At 41.5% G+C, this 24,646-nt stretch overlaps 1 protein-coding gene across 1 annotated transcript; it reads right to left on the bottom strand.

Annotated features, from left to right (window-relative positions):
- Window positions 1-1,942: 1,942 nt before the first annotated feature.
- On the bottom strand, window positions 1,943-14,262 carry BNIP3 (BCL2 interacting protein 3). Its single transcript, XM_020786091.3, has 6 exons — window positions 13,987-14,262; window positions 9,636-9,813; window positions 9,034-9,118; window positions 6,322-6,428; window positions 5,943-6,092; window positions 1,943-5,057 (listed from the first exon to the last, which is right to left on the bottom strand). Exons 1-6 carry the CDS (start codon window positions 14,030-14,032, stop codon window positions 5,006-5,008), a joined length of 618 nt encoding a protein of 205 aa, XP_020641750.3. The 5' UTR covers window positions 14,033-14,262; the 3' UTR covers window positions 1,943-5,005.
- Between the last annotated feature and the right edge of the window lie 10,384 nt (window positions 14,263-24,646).

The raw sequence follows: 24,646 nt of genomic DNA on the forward strand, positions 1-24,646 counted from the left end.
TCTTTTCTTTTGATCCATTTATTTTTGTAGTTTATGACAAAAGATATTCGGCCTGTCGATTTTAGGCCTTCCATAAAGCAGTGCTGAGTGCAAAGGCCAGGTTACACTGCGCAAACTGTACCCAAGAGTAGCATGTGTGGGCTTCCAATTGTGCCAGACAGCAGGTTTCTGCTCAGCTTTTAAAAATGGCACCTACTTTGCATGAACTGTATAAACCTGTCTGGCATTCTTGTAGTTCCCACTGATCGTGCTAGAATAAGCATCTGTGGCTTGATCATAAACTCTTATTTACAGAACTGTGGGACTGTGACAGAGTAATGCTGGTCTTTCAACTTTGGTACCACATGGAAGAAAATTTTAATCTAAACATAGGCACCAGGATGGCACTGATCAGGCTTGTCCACACAGGGCATCAAAGGTTCAGTAGCCTATTTAGACATTTTAATATATTTTGTGTAAGAGCCAAAAGCATTTTGTTTTGGTTCATATTGAAACTGACAATTCTACAGTTTTAATTACGTTAAAAAGTATTTGGTTTAGACTCTGATTCTTTCATATTGTATTCTACTTTTTGGTAGTTAGGCTCCAGGTTACTGTACAGCTGTGACTATACTAACTTGAACCAATGGGATGAAACAAGCTTCCAAATACTGCCTCTGTTGTACTTGTATTATAGCATCTTCCCTTTCCATGGTATCCTGGAGAAAAGCAAATGCATTCCGTATATTTAAATTCATTAATATATTGACATGATTAACTTGATTTTTTGTATACAGCCTGAGGATGAAATTAATTTTAGAAATACTTTAAATAAACACCTTTAATGATGCATACCCACAGTCAGAGTTATGTAATAGCTGATTTCTTTCAGTTCTTAAGTGTATCCCTTTGCAACATGTAGGAATGTTTAAATGTGATGATAAAAAACCAAGTGGTGGTAATTTTTACATACTAATAAACAATCATACTTGCATGTGATCAAGTCAATTCCAACTCATGGCAACCCTGTGCAGGTTTTCCTAGGTATAAAGTATTCAGAAGTGGCTTAACTCACCCTTCTTTTGGTGCTGCTCTGGGACTGTGTAGCTTGCCCAAGGGCATTTGTGTTAGCTATCTAGACAGCTAACACAATTATGAAGATGATAGTATACTACCTATTCATTTCAGTAGCACCATGCTTAAGTAGCAAATTAAATTCCAAACAAAATCTTAAGCTTCCTTAATGGTACTGCTGACTTCCTAGAAAAGGAAAAGGATGGTAGATATTTGCTTTCACGTGATTGTATCCACCTGTGTTAATTTCACCCAATTATAGATATTGGCCCAAATCCTGTTCACATAACTTTGCGTGGCTTAAGCTGTTGACATCAGCTTGTGCCAATAAAAAATATTTTACATCAAATGCTTCCAATCCCCCTTTGATGTTCTGATGCTCCCTAGGGCTCCCTTTTGCTCTAGCAAAGCTTTTTGGAGCTTCAGGATGGAAATGGGACCCTTTAATTGCCAAAACCCAACACATGCTTTCCTGATCCTGACAGCAGCAATTCAGCAGTGACTCTTCACAATCCACCACTACCGTGCCTGTCCCAAGGCTCCCAAAGATTTTGCCAGGGCTTTGCTAGGGATCCTTGGAATCTCAAACAGCAGGGATAGGAAACAACTAATTTGAAATAAATTTTACCAGCACAAACTGATATCAACTTATACCATGCAAAGAAATGTGAACAGGATTCGGGCTACAATTTAGGATTATAGACACTGCTTTTTCTGTTTGCAATAGCAGCATAATGTTCTAAGGCTGGCACCCATATTTTCCAACATAGCAGGTATTGTCTTGCTTGTGACCAGAATTTTCAAATTTATCTCTCAAAACTAAGGTTCACAGCGGCCTGTCTTAAACTTAATCTTTCTGCTATAGACAAGCAGGAGATAACTTGCAAAATGCATTTACTCACTTTATTTTTGTATAGTAGCAATAAACCTAATATACCTTGTTACCTGAAAGACAAAAGTTCCAGCGGTTTCCCATTTATTTGACATGATCACCAATAAAACTATTCTAACACAAATTTCCACTACATAAAAAGTGACTTTCATATGTAGTACATATTTGATTATTCAATGACTAATTGAGGAACAAGCAACTTCAAGAAGACTTACTGGATATTTTTTGTTAAATGAGGAGAAAAATGTCTTTAGAAATATTTATACATGGCAGTAACCACAAGTTAAAAGACGTAGAACTTCCTCTTCAGAGCATCTTTCTCAAATTTCAAGTGGTGAAAAAATGGTCTCTAATGAAGTTCACTGAAGTCTGGAAACATAACAGCCTTCAATGCATGTTTGAATTCACTTTAGACAGAAACATGAATCTCTCATAATAGCAAGAAGAAAATTGGTAGATGAGTACTACAGCACAGCTTTCTCTGATTGCTTTATTTTAGGTTTGATTTTCAGGACTTAAGCATCAGATTCAAATCTATCCAAGGAACATCTCTAATACTGAAGTGTTTTTATCTCTATAGGTTATTTCTTTTCTGTTGTGAGCTGTTCTACCGATTCACCTTGATAGGAAAGAGCTCTTAACTGTACCACCTCCTGCAACCATTTGATTATTTTTTCAGTGATAGAGCATCCTTTAAACAGCCTTTTCTGACCTTAGAACCCCAAATGGTTTTGGACTACACTTACCATCAACCCCTTGCCATAAAGGATAAGGATGATTGGAATTGTAGTCTATTATGCCCTGGGTGGCTTAAGTAAGGTAAGAAAGCCCCTGAGTGCTAGGTGAAACACCTGTACTCACAAAGGAACAAATGGAGGTCTGGCAGTCTTTACATATTTAGTAGCTGTTTTGTTACTGGCAAGATAAAGCCAAGCTAATTGCTCCAAGTCTAAGGGACTCACCTAGCTGATTCAATAATTACTTATTTAACTTATGCAAACTGTTGACACAACAACGTAAGAACTGCCAAAATGCAGTGTAGTAAAAGCTACATTAATTCCAGAGCCACTCAAGCATTAAAAATTATACTTGCTGGAACCTAAAATCAATAAGAAATAAATTTTACAGTAATACTCTAGGTACACAGTGCTAACAAGGATAGAAACCAGATAAAACACCATTATTTGTAATTAAACACCAGTTACTTCAGGTCACTTAACAGTGAATATTGAAATTGTGTTCAGTTACATTCTCAATGCTGTGACCTGTACTAATTTCTTACAGAATTTATGCAAGATGTTTCACAAAGTGGTTGAGTACCTTGAAGTTACTTCTTCAGAGCATTAAAAATGTCTAAAACTGCATAACAGTTAGTAGGAAAATTATGTTTACAGGGGGATTCTGCACTTTCATGAAGTTAAACTGAAGAGTCACATACCTGTTACTTAGGTCTTTATCAGGCAAGTGCTGCATATTCAAAATATAGCAAGATATGTTCTCCATAGAAGGGTTTACAAAAAACATACGGGTAAATGCACAGCAACACACAGATGAAAAAAACTTTTATTCAAGTGATAAGTAGTAAGAAAGATGTTGCAAAAATTACATTCCTTACGTACCCAACAGTTAACTATGTAATCTTGTGTGAACATTCTAACAAGTGAATCCCACAGAATTATGTTACTTAGAAGTAAATGTCTGGTTCTCGGCCAGTCTCTGAGTTGTTACAATATATGTAATAGAAGTTATTTTGAAAAGGATTTGAAACCATTGCAGAACCTGCAGCTGCAAATGTCGCGGTGGTAAAGATGTGTATACCACAAGTGATTTTCAGAACTGGTTTGTCCTTGCATAAAAATTTTGGATGCTTAAAACTGGTTTGCTCAGATTTGTCCTAGAACCAAGAGACAAGAAGAAATCAGGGCAGGTGGGTCTATCAATTGCTAGGTTGCCAAGACTGCTCCCTACAGAAACATGCCATGTTCAAAGGCAAGAGATCTGTGCTTGTCGATCATGGGGGAAACCAAGGGTTGGTTCTTTCCCTGTTTCTCAGCATGTCATCTAGCAAGGGTGGAGAACTTGTGGTCCTCCCAATTTTTCTAAACTGAACTCCCATATGAAGGGTTCAGCAATTTGCAGCAGCAGTGGCCTGATGGCAGCTAGAAAGCCACAGGTTTCCCGCCCGCTTGTCTTGGAAAGTCCTTGGCTCAAAGAGAATTTGGGTCTGATTTCTTGTACCTATCCACCCTCAATGTTACGTTGAAGGAAGGGAAAGCTGGGTAATCTTTATTTTACCTTTAGTATAAATCATCTGCGCCAAAAGTCACACTTATTTGACATTATTGTGAACACTTGTGCTGCATATAAACTTTCACTGAAAACACTTAAGGGGAAAATCCCACACTAAAACACACAAACTTGTATCGAGGGTGTTTAGGATTAAATCTTACAGTAAATTTACTAAGTCACTTCACGTCAAGTAAAAAGACTGCAGACTTTATAGAAATGTAAGGCCACAACACTCTGGGTCCACTCTTCTCCCCTTTGCAATAAAGTGGTACCAAGAGCAATCCTGTATATTTACGAAACTGACAGAAACATACAAAATTAATGCCATGCCACTTAACATTCATTATGGACATTTTTTTTACCATACAGTGTATATTTGTTTTGTTTTGTTTTAAAGAAAAAGACCTCCATCTAAACACAGGGTAGAGAATGTGTGGGCCTTTGCATTCAAGGGAACTCTTGTCACCTCTCACCCTTGGCACTTGCCAGTAAGGGCTATTGGGATCTGCAGTCCAAGGGCTAGATGTTCCCCGGCCCAATCTAACTTACACAATGCTGAATTGAGCAAAAAAGGGGTTAACAGACAGGTGCTGTTGGGCTTCGGTTTTTGTCCTTCCCCATTAAAAATAAACTAGAAGGAGAACATCTAGAGAACATAACGTACATAGCCATGTTGCTGTTTCGCACCTAGGAGTTCCTTTTGTCCACCATTTTGCATGCCTGGATGAATGTTGACACTGTTTAGCAGAAGAGACCATTTCATTTTACCTCTTACAAGGTACTACTGGAAGCGGTGGTTGTCAGACGTCTTCCGATATAGATCCTGAGACAAAAACAGCCAGTAAGTGCAGTGCTGAATTTCAGACAGCAGACAACCTGCTCTTGCTCTTATTTTGACCACTAGCTATGCTATTTGCATTTGACTGATCAAATCCAACCTTCCTGGAGTCTCCAGAGTTTTCCCAGAGTGCCACCCATGGTATGATGAAACCAGGGCTCACAAGATTGAAGGTCTATGACCTTCTGAGCAGCAGGGACTATGATATTCACACATAGCTACTGTCCTTCCAGGAAGTAAGAGAAAAAATGGACTTTTCCAGGAACTGCAGCCATCTCTGTTGTAATGCAAACTACTAGATAAGGATTTGGTCTTGAATGGGACCAAATTGAAGAGCCATTAGCTTACAAAAGATCTGCTCCTCGCTCATTGATATGGATTGATGCAAAATTCTTGGACTCTTCTGGAATGCTAAATACAAGGCCTGCCATAATGAGTATTTGCCCTTCCAAATCAATTACTAAACCATAGAGGCCCACACATGCTCTCTCAGTGCACTGCCACTTCACAGTCGCCCAGGTTCTGTGTGAGTTTTCCCCCTTTCTAAATGGTGTGTCTTGCTTAAGGCTTAGCTATTGTCTATAAGAGCATCAAGCTAAAAATACACTAGCATTTTAAATCCTACCCTTTTGCATCTCTTCCCACCATAGTCCTTGTGCTGACGAAGGAACAACATTGGATTTAAATTTCAGTTTGTCAAAAGAGATGACAGTTAAGTGTTAAGAGCAGGGTTTATCGTAACTAAATCTCTTCGTACAAGAGGACAATATGGTACAAGATGTACAGCATCCTCTGTGCTGCTTTCCACTGGCAATTCTGTAAACTGGTGAGCAGAAAAGGACCAATTTGATTAATTGAACGAATTCTTACCCAAGCCCAATAGCAAGCAGATGGGAGAGCAGCAGCGATGGCAGGAAAACCTTCAGAAATTCTGCAGAAAATATGCCACCTTTTTTCATCACACTTGTGTTTCTCATGCTGAGGGTAGCTGTGCGCTTTGGGTGTTTGAAGAGAAATTCCCTAGTTTGCAACAAGACAAAAGAAGAGGAGCTGGTGAAATGTTCCCCTGTATCAGAGCCTGGAAGTTTCTTTTCGTTTCTTGTTTACTACTACTCCCAGAATCACCTCAGCCAGCATGATCATATCAGCTGAAAGGGGCAGAATGGCATTCCCCAAGAAACAACCCAACATTTACACATGCACCAACTGGCATCGATAGATCAGTGTTATTCACCCTACGGCCACTCACTTGGGTGGAATGTTCTCAGGCCTGCTGGACCAATCCCACATCCAATCAGAATTTTTCTTCAAGAGCCGTTCCACTTCCTTCCTTCTTTCCAGAAAATCTTCTTCAGACTAAAATGAAGCGTAGGAGGCTTGGATATTATTACTGGAATTCAGAACATACTCTGAGCATGATGCACAAGCATAAAGACTACCAACTCAAAGATCCAAGGACAAGACCAGGGCTGCTGGTGGTGGCCCTCTCAATGCCATTGGACTACAAATCCCATCTACCTTAGCTAACACAGCCAGTGATGAAGAATACTGGGAGCTGCAGTCCAACATCAGCTGCCCATCTCTGGCCTGGATTCCACAGATTTATCTATGAATCCTGCACCTTCACAGAAGCAATATTAAGTTTGTAAGGAGTTCAGAGGTCTTACATCTAGAACGCTCCAGCCTCACTTGAAGTGCTGAACTCCCAGACTATGACAGTGACTTTTATTTTATACAGGGACCACACTTTTCAGACACAGTAAAAGAGGCTGCCCGACAGTGTTTATGCTCTGAGGTGGACTGCTGAGCAAAAAAAAAAAAACACACACAACCAGTACTGACACTGCAGTAAGTTCTATCACAAATCAGCACAATCCTCTGGCCTTGTTCAGGTGTTTTAAAAATAGGCAAGGTGAACCAAACCCAATCAATGAATCAGGGACAGGCTGCATATACCCACATACCTAAGATGAACCCCTCTGATTTTTACAGAAATGTGTTGTTAAGCAGTTTGTAAAACTTCATTAACTAGGAATAGCCTCAAAATGATTGAGGCTTGAAGATTGAAGCTTTTATTTATGCTTCTGGCTTGTTGTTGTTCTTTGAAATCGCATGTTTCCAGGAGATTGTTCTTCTCCCCACAGGAAAGTAATAGGTCTCATCTGGATGATTCAAAAGAACTGTCCACCTTGGACTATATTATTAACTCCAAACTACCATCAGGTGGCATTACAGTAATCTGAGTCCTAAAAGCGAGCAAGAAAGTATGGAGCCTAACAATATTTTTTTAGATTAAATCAATTAAAAATGACAAAATGACAAGGGGATAGAGGAAGAAGAATGAATAAAGTTATCCTCTCCTGACTTTTGGCCCTATATTGATACCTTCCCAAAGCCAGATATATATCAAACACATATATCTAGTCAACAGGGAACAGCATGACAATACAATAAGGTCTTCATAGCGTGCCAAAATGTCTGTAAAGTGGACTTCGCGATACCATAAGCAAGGACACACCACTGCCACAATTTGGCAACCAGAAGCCACAACTGATCTACATTTCCACTGTATCCATGGCTACAGATTATAGTTACAGAGAGTGGCAGGTGCATGCAGAAGGGAAGCTTGTCCTTCACATGGCCTGTTCTTAGGTTATTCAAGCTTTTATTCATTTTATTTTATTTTATCTCTCTGACCTCGAGAGAGGCCCGGAAAACAACCACTAGAAATCGGGTCTTCTCCGCGGTAGCACCATAATTATGGAACTCTCTTCTGCCCGAAGTCCACCTGGCTCCTTCTCTGGGCACATTCCAAAAGCTACTAAAAACCTGGCTATTTAGGCAGGCCTTCCCTGAACAAACAAGTCTCTGATACCGTAGTGCCCAATAATATAACTCCTATCATACTGCCGTGCTCCATGTTTTCATATTTTTCTACACTTTTAATTGTATTTATTGTATTGTAAATTTATCCTCACTGCACTTTATGACTTTTGATTTGTGGCCCTATATATTGATGTTACTTGCTGTAAACCACCCAGAATGGCTTTGGCTGCCAAATGGGCAGTAAATAAGTAGGTGAAATATTTACTGTATTTTCTGTGTATAAGATGCCCCCCACTTTTCTTATCCAAAATTAAGAAATCTAAGTGGGGCTTAGCAAGTGTAGGGGGAAAGGGATCAAAGCGCTCCAGGATCGCTTTGATCCCTGCTTTCCCTTCCACTTGTTTTTGTTCTCTCCTCAGCTTACTTCTGTGTATGACAACCCTCAATTTTCAGTCTAAAGATTTTAGACAAAAGTATAGTCTTATACACAGAAAAATATGGTATTTAAAATATTTTACCCCATCCTTCGCCTTGAAAAGGACCCAAGGCAGCTTACAACAATGAAAGACAATATTTAAAATTGAAAACAATGAGTAACCAGCACTACAGTTACCAGTTTGTTTCCAGGTATGATCCAATGTAGATTTTAGAGCTTGGTTTACATACTTGAAGCCTACCTGTTGCCAAATACCTGTCTGTGGCATTCTGTTCAGTACTCCAAAGTGAAAGGGTCCTACCAGTTAAGGAAATGACTGCACTTTCCTGCCAGAATATATTCCTCGGCAAGTACTGAGTACTAACAAAAGGAAAGTGTTTCCCTGAGGGAAGGCACCTTGCGTCATTTGGCACCAGACCTTTCCATGACTCTCTGTTACTGCTTCTGGCCACTCCTAATATAGCAAGTCAAAGACACTGTGCAGCCGTTTCATCTTTTCCTACCTAATGATTATGTTAAAAAAATTAATCATCCTTTAAAACAGAGATGAATGGAATAATGGGAAAAGACAGGAGGGTTACCAGCAAAAGATGGCAACATCTGGACCTCCCCTAAAATTCTTGAAAGAGGCAGAAAAACTGCAGGATAAGCTTAGTCTGGGGGAAAAATTGACAATCTTTATAGAAATCTGATCTTTACCTGAGAGCTATTCTTTTCTCCACTGCCACGGCTCTCTACTTCAGAAATTCTGTGAATGTCTTGAGGTGTTTGGGAACGTGGAGGACTGTTAAAAGAAAAATGCAGGCCATTAAGCACCAAGGAACAAAACTGGGGGATTTGTGCTTCATCAAGACCCTGGAAAACCAGGTTCAAATCCTCACATCCAGGGCTGGCCTTCTCCTTAGGCAGAGTGAGGCACACTTTGGGGTAAAATGGAAAGTCATGATCTGTCAGCTGTGAATTTATTATTGTTGCATTTTCACTGCCAGAGAAGAAGAGAGGTGCTTGTGGGTCTGTATGCTTCAAATCACAAGACAATCTCAGAGTCCTCTGTGGCATATGGCAGGACTGCTCTGTCCACAGAGAATTACAAACCAGTTTAAATAAAAGGCTCGAGTGAGGTACAAACAGGCCAAGAGTGAGAATCTGAGGACAAGCTGACATTGGCTCTAAAGAAGCGAAAGGGCACAGACTGTCACAGGGCCAATTGCATCATCTTCCCCATTAGTCAGGCTTGGCAAATACTGTCAAAATGATGGGAAAACCTTCTAAAACTAGCAGTGATATATATTTTGTGCTACCTGTCACAGTGCGAGCTCTCTCGTGAACTGCTTCTCCCAGATTCGTGCTGTGCATCTAGAAGAATTTTCTCCATATCACCGTTGTAAATCGAAACAGAAGCCGGCACCTGTTCCTGGCTCGCAGGTTGGGCAGCGTTACCATTCCCATTGCTGCTAAAGTGGAGTTCCACCCAGGAACCTAGTTGGCGCATAGAGGAACAACAACAAAAAGAGCACACAATCACAGATTCAGAAATGGCAATATTTTCGTTTCCACAGAGTAGCTGTGTTGGCCTGTTGCAGCAAAATGACAAGAGTCTTGTGGCACATTCATAACGATCAGATTTATTACAGAATCAGCTTTTGTGGACACACAGCCCGTGCCATATGAGGAAGTGTTCTGCCTGTTAGCAAAGGCTCATGCTGCAAGAAACCTGTTAATCTGAAAGATGCCACATGACTCTTTGTTATCGTATTTTCCTTTGCTGACACTCCGCTTCAAGCCGGTTTCTTTGCTGTATTCCAGGAAGTGAGCAAACAGATCCCTCAGCTTTATTGCCTGGTAACAGTGAGAAATATAAAGCAAAGCAAAGCGTGCTGCTTATATACCGCCCCATAGTGCTTCAAGCACTCTCTGGGCAGTTTACAAGTTAATTATGCAGGCTACACATTGCCGCCGCCCCCCAGCAAGCTGGGTACTCATTTTACCGACCTCGGAAGGATAGAAGGCTGAGTCAACCTTGAGCGACCTGGGATTGAACCCCAGGTCGTGAGCACAGTTTTGGCTGCAGTACAGCAGTTTAACCACTACACCAATAACGTGAACCTTTTAGAATTAGCAATATATAAACAGCATGTCTTTGGTGCCATTTCTGTCCCATGAAAATATACTGAATGGAGCCAACATGAGCCAAATAGAACAAGATCCATAACATTCAGTACCAACACCTCAGCCATGTTTACCACCCAGTTTCAACAGGGAAAACCCTTCTAGGTACAGAAGCTGCAGGAAATTGATATGGCTATTTACGTAACAAAAAATAAAATAAAATAAAAGGGTGCTGCTTAAAGCACTCTGTGGGCAGTTCACAAGTTAATTATGCAGCCTACACTTTGCCACCCCCACCCCCCAAAAAATCTAACAATGACAAGCCATTTACTAACCTCTGAAAGGCTGAGTCAATCTTGAACCTGCTACCTGGGATTGAACCCCAAGTCATGAGCACTGTTTTGGCTGCAGTACAGCAGTTTAACCACTGTGCCACAATATCTTTCCTACAGCCTTACTTTTCTAAGTCATGCCCCCAGGTGTAAGGTCACTGTATTTGCATTTCCCCCCTCGGTTTTGTCCTTCTGAATGACCTGGCTTCCAGACTGGCACTAATGTGTTAACAAGTCAGCATCGTACTGCCTTTTTTTACTTCTTGACTTTATTAGAGAACAGCATATGCATTGATTGCTCTAATTTTTATTCCTCTTTGAGTATGGGCATGTTGGAGCATAAAGCTGCATATGTATGGACTGATTAAATCGCTGAGCAAAAAGGGAGTTTTGATGCGACTCTATCACATGGGGGGGGGGGCGGTTTCAGACAAAAATATACAACTTGTTGACTTCCAGATATTCCATTCTACAATTCCCATAAGCTTCAGTCATAACAGTCAATGAGAACAGGAGTATGCATTTCACCATCCAAAACACTGGAGGATACCAAACTGCCTGCATGAAACAATAATTGATATTGTTTTGTAAAAGTCATAAACTGCATTGTCCAGTCCCTAAACGAACCTTAGGAATTGTTGAAATTAAACAAGACAACAGATGAAACAGAATGGCACAGCAAAGTAAACCCAAATGAAAAATAAGTGTGGAATGAAAGAAGTGCATTGAGACAACAAAGTGAAATAGAGAAAACTTTTTTTAAAAAAAAAATTACAGTTCACAGAATTCCATAGCCAACATGGTCAACCACATCTACATACATGGTATGTCTCACTCACACAGCAATAAGTGTAATCGCCACTGAGTGAGATATTTATGTGAAATATTTAAACAGTGGTTTTACCAGTGCCACCCTCCAATATGTTTCCATGGCCAAGCAGGGATTTGAACCCAAGGCTCCTGTCACTCTATCTAATACACTAGCCATTTGTTAGTTCCAAGGCATCCACTTACATTAGAAGTGGCCAACTGGCTCTCCAGCTGCTGCTAGGATAGAACTCCCATCATCCCTCACAGCTTCACTACTGACTATGCTAGTTGGGGCTCATGGGACATGCTACCCAACACCACCTGGAAGGCTAAAAGTTCATCAACATGCAATGTGTTTTTACAGGCCTATTCCTTGGCCTCCACTTACAAGTCTATTCCTTGGCTTAGTTCTGAGGACTATAACTCCCAGGTTTCTCAGCAATAGAAGAAAAGAGGAGAAGTGGGTGAAGGAGTGTGTGTGTGTGTGTGTGAGAGAGAGAGAGTGAGTGAGTGAGAGAGAGAGAGATAAGGGAGAGAACTAGAATACTATATTGATAGCAAGCAATATGCTAACCTCAGACACTTTTGCTGCTAGCCTATATTTAGAAAAAGTAAAGATTATATTAGTCTATGCCGTATCATACTATATACAAGAAAAACACGTACATAATCTGTCCTGACTTTAAAAAAAAAATCCTCTAGGCCACTTTGAAAAACAAACAAAGTGTTGTGAAACACCCTCTTATAAAATCAAGAGGTTATACAAGATATCAACACCTCTCCACCACAGAGCATGAGAACTAACAGCTGCTAACATGACAGGAAGCAAATAAATAGGTGAAGCTTTTCCAAGCAGTTTAGTGCAACACAACAGGAAAGCAGATTCATAATATTTTTTCCAGATGAAGAGTAGTGTGGAAACAGCAAGAGAGATATACAAAGGATGTCAGCTACAAGACATTTCTTTTCCAGACTTCTGTGCTGTAAAAATTACAACTAAAATCAAAACAGAATTGCACTTGTACTTCTCCCAAACAAAGCCAATATATCAAAATATACACGATACTCATCTAGATTCTGGCAATTGGTGCAGTACAGATTTATCTTTCACATTTTGTGCATTCTCCATGTCTATAACAGGCAGATTAAGTTCACTTGCTTTTAAGCCCTTCTTGAAAAAATATGCACAAGCTGTTGTACTGCTGGGTGGGTGCAACACCAGCCCAAGCACAAATATATGAATGATAATGCACAATCACAAGGGATACTTTCTATATCTACACAACAAACCACCACCACCCTAAATCAGTTTGGGCAGAGCAGCCCTAATGTTTATCAAGAGCATGTTAATTAAGATGTGCCCAATCCTATTTATGTCTACTCAGAAGTAAGTCATGCAAAGTGCCATAGGACTTCACCTTTGGTAAGTGACTATAGGGTTGTAATGTAAATGTTTAATTTAGCCAGAGCTATTGCTTGACTGGATTACCAGCTTGTAGAGACAGTTTGCTTTATATGCAATAAAAAGTTATAGTTCTTTATGTAACAATGACAATCCATTTTAAATGAAGTCCTGCATAATCACTTTGCAATTTACACAATATTTGGGGAAAACATAAGACAATCCAAACTATCATGTTAACAATACTCCTTGTTTACCTGGTTACAATGCTGCTACAATCTTTACCTAACAGGAAAACTTCCTCTTAGGCTGCAATCTACCTCCAAGTTTTTCAGCATATAAGGGTAAGAAATCCCATGACGTCAGCTCTCAACAAGCACCATGTGTCAATAATGCCCAAAGGGCAATTATTTACAGCCATAAAACCTGCCTAAAGTACTCAGAGGAGGGCTGATGAGTCACGGAGACAAAAGTAAAACCAGTACACACAGTAAACTGAAGTGACTATTAGTATAACGGTGGCACCATCACCAGATCTCGCTATTCTGGACTTTGAATATGAGGAACAACGCAGCTCATTTTGAAGCCAGGCTTACGTGTTTGCACTGGGAGGGCATCCCACCAGCCCTCCAATTTTTTTAAAAAAAAATTAATCCAGGTTACTGAAACTTTAACTAGTCATCAAAAGGGCCTGTAATACTTGCCTACCAAGGGCAAACATTTAATATCGCGGAATCTGACACCCCCTTAACACCACTGCCATTTCCCCTAGAATGTCCGCATTCTAAACGCCACTGGAAAAACAAAAGAACAGCAGAATTTGATCAGTTAAAAGATTTCAGAGGGTCGGGACAAGAAACGATCCCCAGTCCGGAAAGCCCAGGGAGCCTTCCCCAGCACCGAGACTGGACCGGACAGTGAAAAGCACCACTCCTGATCCTTAAAAGTAAAACTGCTTTTTAAAGGGGGGGGGAGGAGAGAGAGGGAAACATCTCTTACCCTGCAGATTCTCTTCTTGCACGCCCGGTGCCTCGTTGGATGACATCGCTTCTGGGGAAAAAGAAGCGTTTCTATTTTGGAACCCCACCGGAGTGGCTCGGCTCGTGTCGTCCCTGCTTCGCTTCTCCTCCAAGGCGGCTGACAGGAGCAGCTGGCGGATGACGCTTGCGCCGACCCCCGACCACGTCCACACCCCGGCGGATCGCCTCCCGAGGAAGGAAGGAGGCGTTCGAATGTTATTGTTATTGTTGTCGCGGCGGCGGCAGGTTCCGAGGATTATGACGCCTCAAAGGAACAGAGCTCCCTGATTGGTTGCTAGAAAAAGATCACGCCCCTCCTGTGGCTTTTGCAATCATCACAAGTGGTTGCCACCATTCCCATTCCTGGCATGGAGAGGCCTCGTCAGAAGAAGCCTGCCGTCGTTCTTAATGAGAAAGGGACTCTTGTTAACCCCCACCCCCTTTAGCGACTGGCTGCCTTTCCTCTGATTGGCTGAAGCGCAGAGCCAAAAACAAAACCCGGTCGGTATTGGCCGGAGAAAGCTGCAGGGCTTCGTTTTAATTGGGCGAGGGAGAGGGGCGAAGGCGGGGCGACCTCCTAAACTCTGAATACCCCCCCCCCCGGTTAATATTTAGGCACTCTTAGTTACGACCTCGTGTTCAAGCGTGGGTAATAGTTCCTGCCTTTTCTGGACAACATGTTTACTGGTCTGGCTTGGCCGTCCGGGAACATTAACCCTCTGGCGGCCCTTTCTTAGAGAATGCCTTCTGACGGGAAGAGAGGGCTTTAAGCCAAATCTGTGCCCAGGGGACAGCCAGAACTGACTCTGGTTGGGTGGTTCTCCACTGTTGTTTGATTGTTGTTTTTAAAAAAGTTTTATTTTTAGCTTGCTCGACATGTATTACGTACATCAGTTGGCTCATTCTGGAATGCATAGGGCAAGAGAAATTTGGGACCCCCCCCCCCCCAAAATTGTTTTCAGCTGTTTTTGTTATATTGGCCATGTGTTCTGGAACTTCCTGGAAGTGAAAGTCCGAAACAGTGGCAGGTTTGAGGTTCTCCAGCCCTGTTGTTGTAAGAGATGTGGCCTTCAGAGAGGGCCTATTGCCGGAAGCCCAGGTCCCAGTGAAAGGTTTAACTGGACCATGGACTGTGGAGGACAGTAATCCTTTTGTTGGAAGCTTATGGACGCCCTTGTGCCCGGGTTTGGGGGAGCAAGAGACTTTGCAAGTTGTTACCAATAATATTCCAGTTGATGTTGCCGTTCAAATAAATGAGGACCCCGTTGGAAAGTTCACCACGTCTCGGTCTTTATTGAAAATGACTGCCCCCCTTGATAACGAACCCTCACAAGAACACAAACATCTGCACTGCAGGATAAGTAACACTGTCTAACTGTTCACTGCTAGTGGTCTTTAAGTTCATTATTAAGTAATTATAGTGCAATTATAGTGCAAGGGGGCTAGTTTGGAGATAACCCCCTTGAAGTTGGATCTTTTGCTTGAAGGGCTGTAGGTAAATAACATTGATTGATTTGTTTCAAATGGCCCTTAGTACAGGAGAGCAAGCTAGCGGTTGTACTCCATAACCTTGAAGACTTTCACAAGAGGCTTTTATGTAAACCAACTACACTCAAACAGCAGTCTTTTCTCAGAAATGTAGATAGCTGGAGGCTGAAGTAGTCTGTGTTTAGTCTGTGAAAAATCTTTCATCAGTAAGAATATATAATGGTCCTCTGATGAATTTTATTGTATTGTGCTTTTGACTACATTTTTCATTGCTTTTGCAAATATTACTTTACTATTGATGTGCTGAATGTTCCATTTAAGGCTTTAAAGTATTCTGTGTTTTTCATTAAACTATAAGCTGCTCTATGGGAGATTTTACCCAGAAAAGCACACTATAAATCTAAAGCAGACTAAACAATGGCAATGCATACATTCAATACTGTATAGATGAGACCTTAGTTGGAGAACTTTGGAATTGGGTGTGATCAATATACTGATGACAGTCAGCTATAGCTTTCATTAACTAAGCAGCCATTGATAGCCACAACAGTTCTTAGTCATCATCTGGAGCCTATGGACAAATGACTGAGGGTCAATAAATTGAAGCTGAGTCCAGATAAGGTGGAGGTGATACTGGGGATTCAAAAGTTGACCAGTTCATCTGTCAGCTCTCTGTAGGTTGATGATGTAGAGATGCCACTTGTGAACCAGGAGATTTTTATTAGACCCAGCCCTCCTTCAAAACAGGTGGGAATCTCAGCCAAGGAACATTTTATCACCTCTCCTTGGTCCAGCAACTCTTTCCTTACTAAAGAGGATTGATGTGGCCACACTGACCCATGTCTCTGTAATCTTGAAATTAGATTGTTGCAATTTTTTTCTACATTGGACTACCCTTGAATATAACTCAGATGCTTCAACTGATAAAGCATGTGGCAGCTAAGTTACTGATGGATGCTTCCACTACAACCACATGACACCTCTTTTGTGCCAGCTACAGCTGTTACCAACAGTCTTTTTTCCTGGTTCAATTAAAGCTGTTGGTTATTACCTTTAACATACATCTCTTGGGACCCACATACCTACTGTACTGCCTTTACCCGTATGACTCCCATATGTGCCCATTGCTGTTGTGAGGGATTGTCCTTTTAAAGCTGCCAACAGTTATAGCTGAGTCAGGAAGGATTCTTTTCAAGTTGTCACCTCCGTGGTTTGGAGCTTCCTTCATGAGCTCCTGTGATATATATAATTATTTGCAGGGATTCATAATGGGATGTGAAGTAGAACTGTTTCGGCTGCTATAAATTTTTCCCCACTTTTTTTTTCTGGTGATGCATTATTTTGCTGTTTTTACATCAGTATGTGTGGTATGTGTTTTACTATGTTTTAATCATATTGTATGCCATCCTGGATGTCCTCAGAAGAATGGCATATAGTATAAGAAAATAGTAAAGTAATAAAAGTACACAGCCATTCTGAAGGCCAGGTTGTCACCAGGAGTAATCTGTCAGAGTGAAAGTGGACGGGAATGGATTTATTTGGCAAAATATCTCACCAGTAGGCACCACTATAGATAGAATGAGCACTAAAAGCTAGAACAAAAAAATGTTGGCCAGCCATGTGTTTTGGGCTACAACACCCATAATCCTTTACCATTGCTCACAACAATTAAGGCCTCTGAGAACTGAAAACAAAATAGGTCCTCTGCCATTGAACTGCAATCTTCCTTCTCCCTAGAAGCATCTTCCCTCTGCTTTCCTTCTGGGAAGGGTCTGCTGTGTTCTATCCAGAAACCTTTACATCTTCGCTAAAGAGACAAAAGTGTAGCAAGGCAATCCTCAAGCTGTTGTCCTTTCTCATCCAGCTGGGCAACAAGCTTTCAACATTTGCTGCAGGTATAGCTTCTTACATTCTTAGGCAGGAAAACAAACATGGCATAGATGTTGCAGGTTCTCCCTCGCCCTCCGTGACTCTTTGTCTTATCTTGTTAGTGAGTTCAAGCTCCTGTCCCTCACAGACTCCTGTGTGGACACTAAGTGTCCACACAAAATGCCCTCGGTTACCCTCCTTGTTTGCAAGCGTAGATGGACTGTGAGAGCAGCTGTAGAACTAGTGGCAGCTAGTCCTTCCCCCCAGGCAAGTCTGAGACTCACTTTCTTCAAATAGTATTCAAGGCATTTCAGGTATACTGTCCAGTATTATCTTCCTGCAACAAAACAGTCTTGATTGTAAAGTAATTTACCTCACTTTGCAGACGGACTGAAATAAGGGACTAAGGGAGACAAGTAGTGGCTTACCCAGAACTTGGGAACAATTAATTTTTCTAAGTAGCTAATAGTTTATAACTACAGTACTTATATTTAATTGAGTCTCTTTTTTACAGTGCAGTTGTCCCTTAACAAGGAATAACTTTACTCCTGTGGTGTAGCTATGATTCCATTTATCTTCACATTTATGAGGGTGTGGCCTCAGTGTATGGTGGAAGAGGAATATTTCAGAGTTCATGCTGTGCTTCTTTCTGATGCTTTCTGCTCTGTGGAGGTGACAACAAGATGCCAGGGAGAAGCACTGTGGTTTTTACTGCAGGTTAGTAGCTACTAGCATTCAGGCGTTTTTCTAAAAACTATCTTAATATACCTGTATTCATTAATTTTGAGAAATGAGGAAATAAAATTGCTTTCAAAACTATATCTACAACAGTATCTAGCTACTTCATAGGCCTTAGGTTGTCACTTATAACTACCGTAACTCGTTTTTAAAAGTAACTGTTCATGCTCTGGACTTGGCTTAAGGGTTTCTAGTGAGCTGTTTTGAAAGTTATTTCCATGGATATTTCTCCAGTCTTTAAGATGACAGAAGGAGAGAGTCAACACTTGAGGACGAATTGAAAACTTTAACTATCTTCCAGTCCTCTAGGCAGCCACCTTATAAAATATCATATGGCTGGATCCAGGCAATCCAGCATAAGATCAGCTGAGTGGTTTCAAGAAGCAGTGGGAGGATCAGCACAAAATATGTTAAAATAAGAAAATTGCTTTAAGCAGAATAGAATGGAAATCCTCTCTGAAAACTGTTTTGTAAGTCTCACTGCTGTGCCAACAGAGAATCAGAAATAAACATTTTCAATGCAACAATACATACTGAGGATCTTCATTGCATAACTGACAAAATGTGGTGAGGTTTTGAGCCAGGGAGATCTGCTGTGCAAGAATCATATTTACTCTCTACCATAAATCTTCCAGACCAGTAAGTGATGCCTTTCGTTGTAGTTTTGTGTCAGGATTGAGGGATCTTTGGCCTGTCAAATGTTTTGGTCTTCAAATGTCAGTAGTTCCACCCAGTGTGGTCAGTGGTAAGGGACTGTGTGGCCAGAGATTCCCTAACCATTGTTTATACTCTGGTATTTGTTTTTAAGGTCCCTTCCAAGTGACTCACTAAGTAGCCCAGTTCCAGACATACTAATCCTTATATCTGATTACCCAAGGTTTCTCACAGTTGTTTGTCTCCATAACTGGATGAATTGTGTGTTGCAACATGGCTATCTAACTAGGAGAGAGACACATTCTCAAAAAAAAGGCTGAGATTGTTATTTGAGGCAACCAAGTTAAATATATATATTTAATTTGGTATCTATATATATTTAACTTGGTATATACACTCTGCTTCCCTGAAAATAAGCACTAGTGTGATTTTTCAGGATGCTTGTAATATAAGCCCTACCCCTAAAATAACCCCTAGTTAAGTGAAACCCTGCCCTCCACCATTGTGCAGCAACCAGAAGATTGTATTTAAATAAATGTAGATTGTACATGAAAAAAATAAAGAATCCCCTGAAAATAAGACCTAATGCGTTTTTGAAGCAAAAATTAATATAAGACCCTGTCTTTTATATAAACACACACACACACACACTGAGTGAGTGAGTGAGTGAGTGAGATCAGACCTTTCTTGGGTTATACATAATCTTCCATATATTAGTACCCAAACTTTGAAACTACCAGTAGTTCCCAGAAACCCTAAGAAGGCTCATCATTCTCATGCTTCAAAAGAATCAAACAATGTTATCTCTTCCAATAAAATACTGACTCAAAGCAGCAATATCCCCTTGTACAATAATCACATTCTAAAAATAGGTGACCAATGTTAAGTGGGATCTAGCAGCAGGGAATTTTTTTAAAGTGGGGAAATGTCTTATAATGGTAACAAGTTGCTATCTCTGGAAAATTCAAGTACAGTATTTTATAGCTGAGTTGCCTATTAAGAGCCAACTGAGTGTTGTACTAATTGGCATCTTCCAGTGTATATATTGCAGCTTGTGCAATCACACAAGGCATTTACTATTGGTAAATCTGGCAAGACATCTCAGAGGTTTAAGTATCTGGCTGCGGGGCAAGAGGCTGTGAGTTCAATTCCTCACTGTGGCTCTCGGGAACAGAGCCAACCTATGTAGCTATGGCCAAGCTGCGCGGTCCTGGGATGCCTCCAGAAGAAAGAAAGAATAAATTACTTCTAAGTATTCACTACCTAGAAGACCCTAGAAGGGGTCACCATAAGTCAAAATTAACTTAGTGGCCCCATAATTATATTAAAGAGATAGAATACGTAACAGTAGGAACAAAAGCAACAACATGACACTCTCAAACCATCATCATCTGGCTGTGCCAGATTATGTTCAAGTGTGCACACGTCGAAGAACAAGAGTTTTTATGCTCCAGGCCACCTTCCTACTATGCTTGGTGATGGATAACTTCAGTATATCATTTTACTCCTTCTTGTTAAAAGCAACTTTTCAAGCTCTTCACTTAACCAGGACCTGCCTACCTTGCAACATTTTATTGCAGATCCCGCTTGCTTTTGTTACAAAAGCTAAGAAGGTCCAAATTTAATTGTGAGACTATAGCTACACCATTATCTTGGATCATGCCAAACCATGCTCAGTAGGTTCTGATCAAGAACATTTCATTAACTTTATACACGGTAAATCAAATGAATACGTACCTAAGCCAGGCAACCACATGTTGAAAATGTTGTCTCTCATGTCCTCATCAAGCATGTCTGTAAGGGTTATGGGGCCAAAAGAATGAGATCTGCTGAAAAACGTAGAACCTGGAGAAGTTCATATGGATAAATGTGGTCCTTCAGAGAGCCTGAATTCAAAAACTGAAAGCTTTCAAAACTTTCCAAGCTCTTGTTCTCACCTGTGCCCATAGGGAGAAATAGGGTGCTTTCCAAGTTGTAGCTCCTTCATGGATTGCTGCCTTGTCGTGGCGAAGGGGCTTGAGTAACTCAGAGAAGCTATGGGCTATGCCGTGCAGGGACACCCAAGACGGACAGGACATAGTGGAGAGTTCCGACTAAACGCAATCCACCTGGAGTAGGAAATGGCAAGCCACTCCAGTATCTTTGCCAAGAACGCCCCATGATCAGAAACAAAAGGCTAAAAGATATGACGCTGGAAGATGGGCCCCTCAGGTCGGAAGGCGTCCAACATGCTACTGAGGAAGAGTGGAGGACAAGTACAAGTAGCTCCAGAGCTAATGAAGTGGTTGGGCCAAAGCCGAAAGGACGCTCAGCTGTGGACGTGCCTGGAAGTGAAAGGAAAATCCAATGCTGCAAAGAAGAATACTGCATAGGAACCTGGAATGTAAGATCTATGAACGTTGGGAAGCTGGAGGTGGTCAAACAGGAGATGGCAAGAATAAACATCGACATCCTGGGCATCAGTGAACTAAAATGGACAGGAATGGGCGAATTCAGCTCAGATGATTATCATATCTACTATTGTGGGCAAGAATCCCGTAGAAGGAATGGAGTAGCCCTCATAGTCAACAAAAGAGTGGGAAAAGCTGTAATGGGATACAATCTCAAAAATGATAGAATGATGTCAATACGAATCCAAGGCAGACCATTCAACATCACAATAATCCAAGTTTATGCACCAACCAGCATTGCTGAGGAGACTGAAATTGAACAATTCTATGAAGATTTACAACACCTTCTAGAACTGACACCAAAGAAAGATGTTCTTCTCATTCTAGGGGACTGGAATGCTAAAGTAGGGAGCCAAGAGATAAAAGGAACAACAGGGAAGTTTGGCCTTGGAGTTCAGAATGAAGCAGGACAAAGGCTAATAGAGTTTTGTCAAGAGAATAAGCTGGTCATCACAAACACTCTTTTCCAACAACACAAGAGGCGACTCTATACATGGAAATCACCAGATGGGCAATATCGAAATCAGATTGATTATATTCTCTGCAGCCAAAGATGGAGAAGCTCTATACAGTCAGCAAAAACAAGACCTGGAGCTGACTGCGGTTCTGATCATCAGCTTCTCATAGCAAAATTCAAGCTTAGACTGAAGAGATTAGGAAAAACCACTGGGCCACTCAGGTATAATCTAAACCAAATCCCTTATGAATACACAGTGGAAGTAAAGAACAGATTTAAGGAACTAGATTTGGTGGACAGAGTGCCTGAAGAACTTTGGATAGAGGCTCGTAACATTGTCCAGGAGGCAGCAACGAAAACCATCCCAAAGAAAAGGAAATGCAAGAAAGCAAAGTGGCTGTCCAACGAGGCCTTAGAAATAGCAGAGAGGAGAAGGGAAGCAAAATGCAAGGGAGATAGGGAAAGTTACAGAAACTTGAATGCAGACTTCCAAAGAATAGCAAGGAGAGACAAGAGGGCCTTCTTAAATGAACAATGCAAAGAAATAGAGGAAGATAACAGAAAAGGAAAGACCAGAGATCTGTTCAGGAAAATTGGACATATTAGAGGAACATTTTGCGCAAAGATGAACATGATAAAAGACAAAAATGGGAAGGACCTAACAGAAGCAGAAGACGTCAAGACGAGGTGGCAAGAATACACAGAGGAATTATATCAGAAAGATTTGGATATCCCGGACAACCCAGACAATGTAGTTGCTGACCTTGAGCCAGACATCCTGGAGAGCGAAGTCAAGTGGGCCTTAGAAAGCCTGGCTAACAACAAGGCCAGTGGAGGTGATGGCATTCCAGTTGAACTATTTAAAATCTTGAAAGATGATGCTGTTAAGGTGCTACATTCAATATGCCAGCAAGTTTGGAAAACTCAACAGTGGCCAGAGGATTGGAAAAGATCAGTCTACATCCCAATCCCAAAGAAAGGCAGTGCCAAAGAATGCTCCAACTACCGTACAATTGCACTCATTTCACACGCTAGCAAGGTTATGCTCAAAATCCTACAAGGTAGGCTTCAGCAGTATGTGGACCGGGAACTCCCAGAAGTACAAGCTGGATTCCGAAGAGGCAGAGGAACTCGAGACCAAATTGCTAACTTGCGCTGGATTATGGAGAAAGCCAGAGAGTTCCAGAAAAATATCTACTTCTGCTTCATTGACTATGCGAAAGCCTTTGACTGTGTGGACCACAGCAAACTATGGCAAGTTCTTAAAGAAATGGGAGTGCCTGACCACTTTATCTGTCTCCTGAGAAACCTATATGTGGGACAGGAAGCAACAGTTAGAACTGGTCATGGAACAACTGAGTGGTTCAAAATTGGGAAAGGAGTACGGCAAGGCTGTATATTGTCCCCCAGCTTATTTAACTTATATGCAGAATACATCATGCGGAAGGCTGGACTGGAAGAAACCCAAGCCGGAATTAAGATTGCCGGAAGAAATATCAACAACCTCCGATATGCAGATGATACCACTCTGATGGCAGAAAGTGAGGAGGAATTAAAGAACCTTGTAATGAGAGTGAAAGAGGAGAGTGCAAAAAACGGTCTGAAACTCAACATCAAAAAAACTAAGATCATGGCCACTGGTCCCATCACCTCCTGGGAAATAGAAGGGGAAGATATGGAGGCAGTGTCAAATTTTATCTTCCTGGGCTCCATGATCACTGCAGATGGAGACAGCAGCCCTGAAATTAAAAGGCGCCTTCTTCTTGGGAGGAAAGCGATGACAAATCTGGACAGCATCTTGAAAAGCAGAGACATCACCTTGCCAACAAAAGTCTGAATAGTCAAAGCTATGGTTTTTCCTGTCGTGATGTATGGAAGTGAGAGCTGGACCATAAAGAAAGCAGACCGCCGAAGAATTGATGCCTTTGAATTGTGGTGCTGGAGGAAGCTCTTGAGAATCCCCTGGACTGCAAGGAGAACAAACCTATCAGTTCTAAAGGAAATCAACCCTGAATGCTCACTTGAAGGACAGATCCTGAAGCTGAGGCTCCAGTACTTTGGCCATCTCATGAGAAGAAAAGAGTCCTTGGAAAAAACCTTGATGTTAGGAAGGTGTGATGGCAAGAGGAGAAGGGGACGACCGAGGATGAGATGGCTGGACAGTGTCTGCGAAGCAACCAACATGAACCTGACACAACTCCGGGAGGCAGTAGAAGACAGGAGGGCCTGGCGTGCTCTGGTCCATGGGGTCACGAAGAGTCGGACACGACTAAACGACTAAACACACACCAAGTTGTAGGGAGAATTGTGTGATCCCAGATGACCTCTCCCAGACTCATATGAAAGCCCTTCTGATTCCAGAATCAGATATTTGATACCTGTAGAGTCAGATTGGATTGAGGGGTGACTTTGGGTCTTCCTCATGCGTGGGTCCAGGAGGTGGCAGTTCTGACGCACCTATTTCCACTTGCTTCCAAAGGTAGGGAAATTGTAGAAATACACAAGAAAGAAGAAAACCTCCAGATTAGAAAGGAACTGAGGATAAATGTTGCCTTTTCATTTCCTCCTGCTATGTTGGTGTAATCATGGAGAGCTCTGGAGTTTACGTAGCCTCCTGGCAACAAAGCTTCCAAACAGAGAGGTAGGGTTTAGAAGCTTCATTCTTTTCTAAGTTGTTATTTAGTTGTTAAGTCGTGTATGACTCTACGTGACCCCATGGACCAGATCACGCTAGGCCGTCCTGTCTTCCACTGTCTCCTGCAGTTGGGTTAAATTCATGTCGGTAGCTTCGATGACACTGTCCAACCATTTTGTTCTCTGTCGTCCCCTTCTCTTGCCTTCACTCTTTTCCAGCATCAGGGTCTTTTCCAGGGAGTCTTCTCATCAGATGGCCAAAGTATTGGAGTCTCAGCTTCAGGATCTGACCTTCCAGTGAGCACTCAGAGTTGATTTCCTTCGGAATGGATAGGCTTGTTCTCCTTGCA

This window comes from Pogona vitticeps, chromosome 3 (genome assembly GCF_051106095.1).
Source record: "Pogona vitticeps strain Pit_001003342236 chromosome 3, PviZW2.1, whole genome shotgun sequence".
Taxonomy (NCBI): Eukaryota; Metazoa; Chordata; class Lepidosauria; order Squamata; family Agamidae; genus Pogona; species Pogona vitticeps.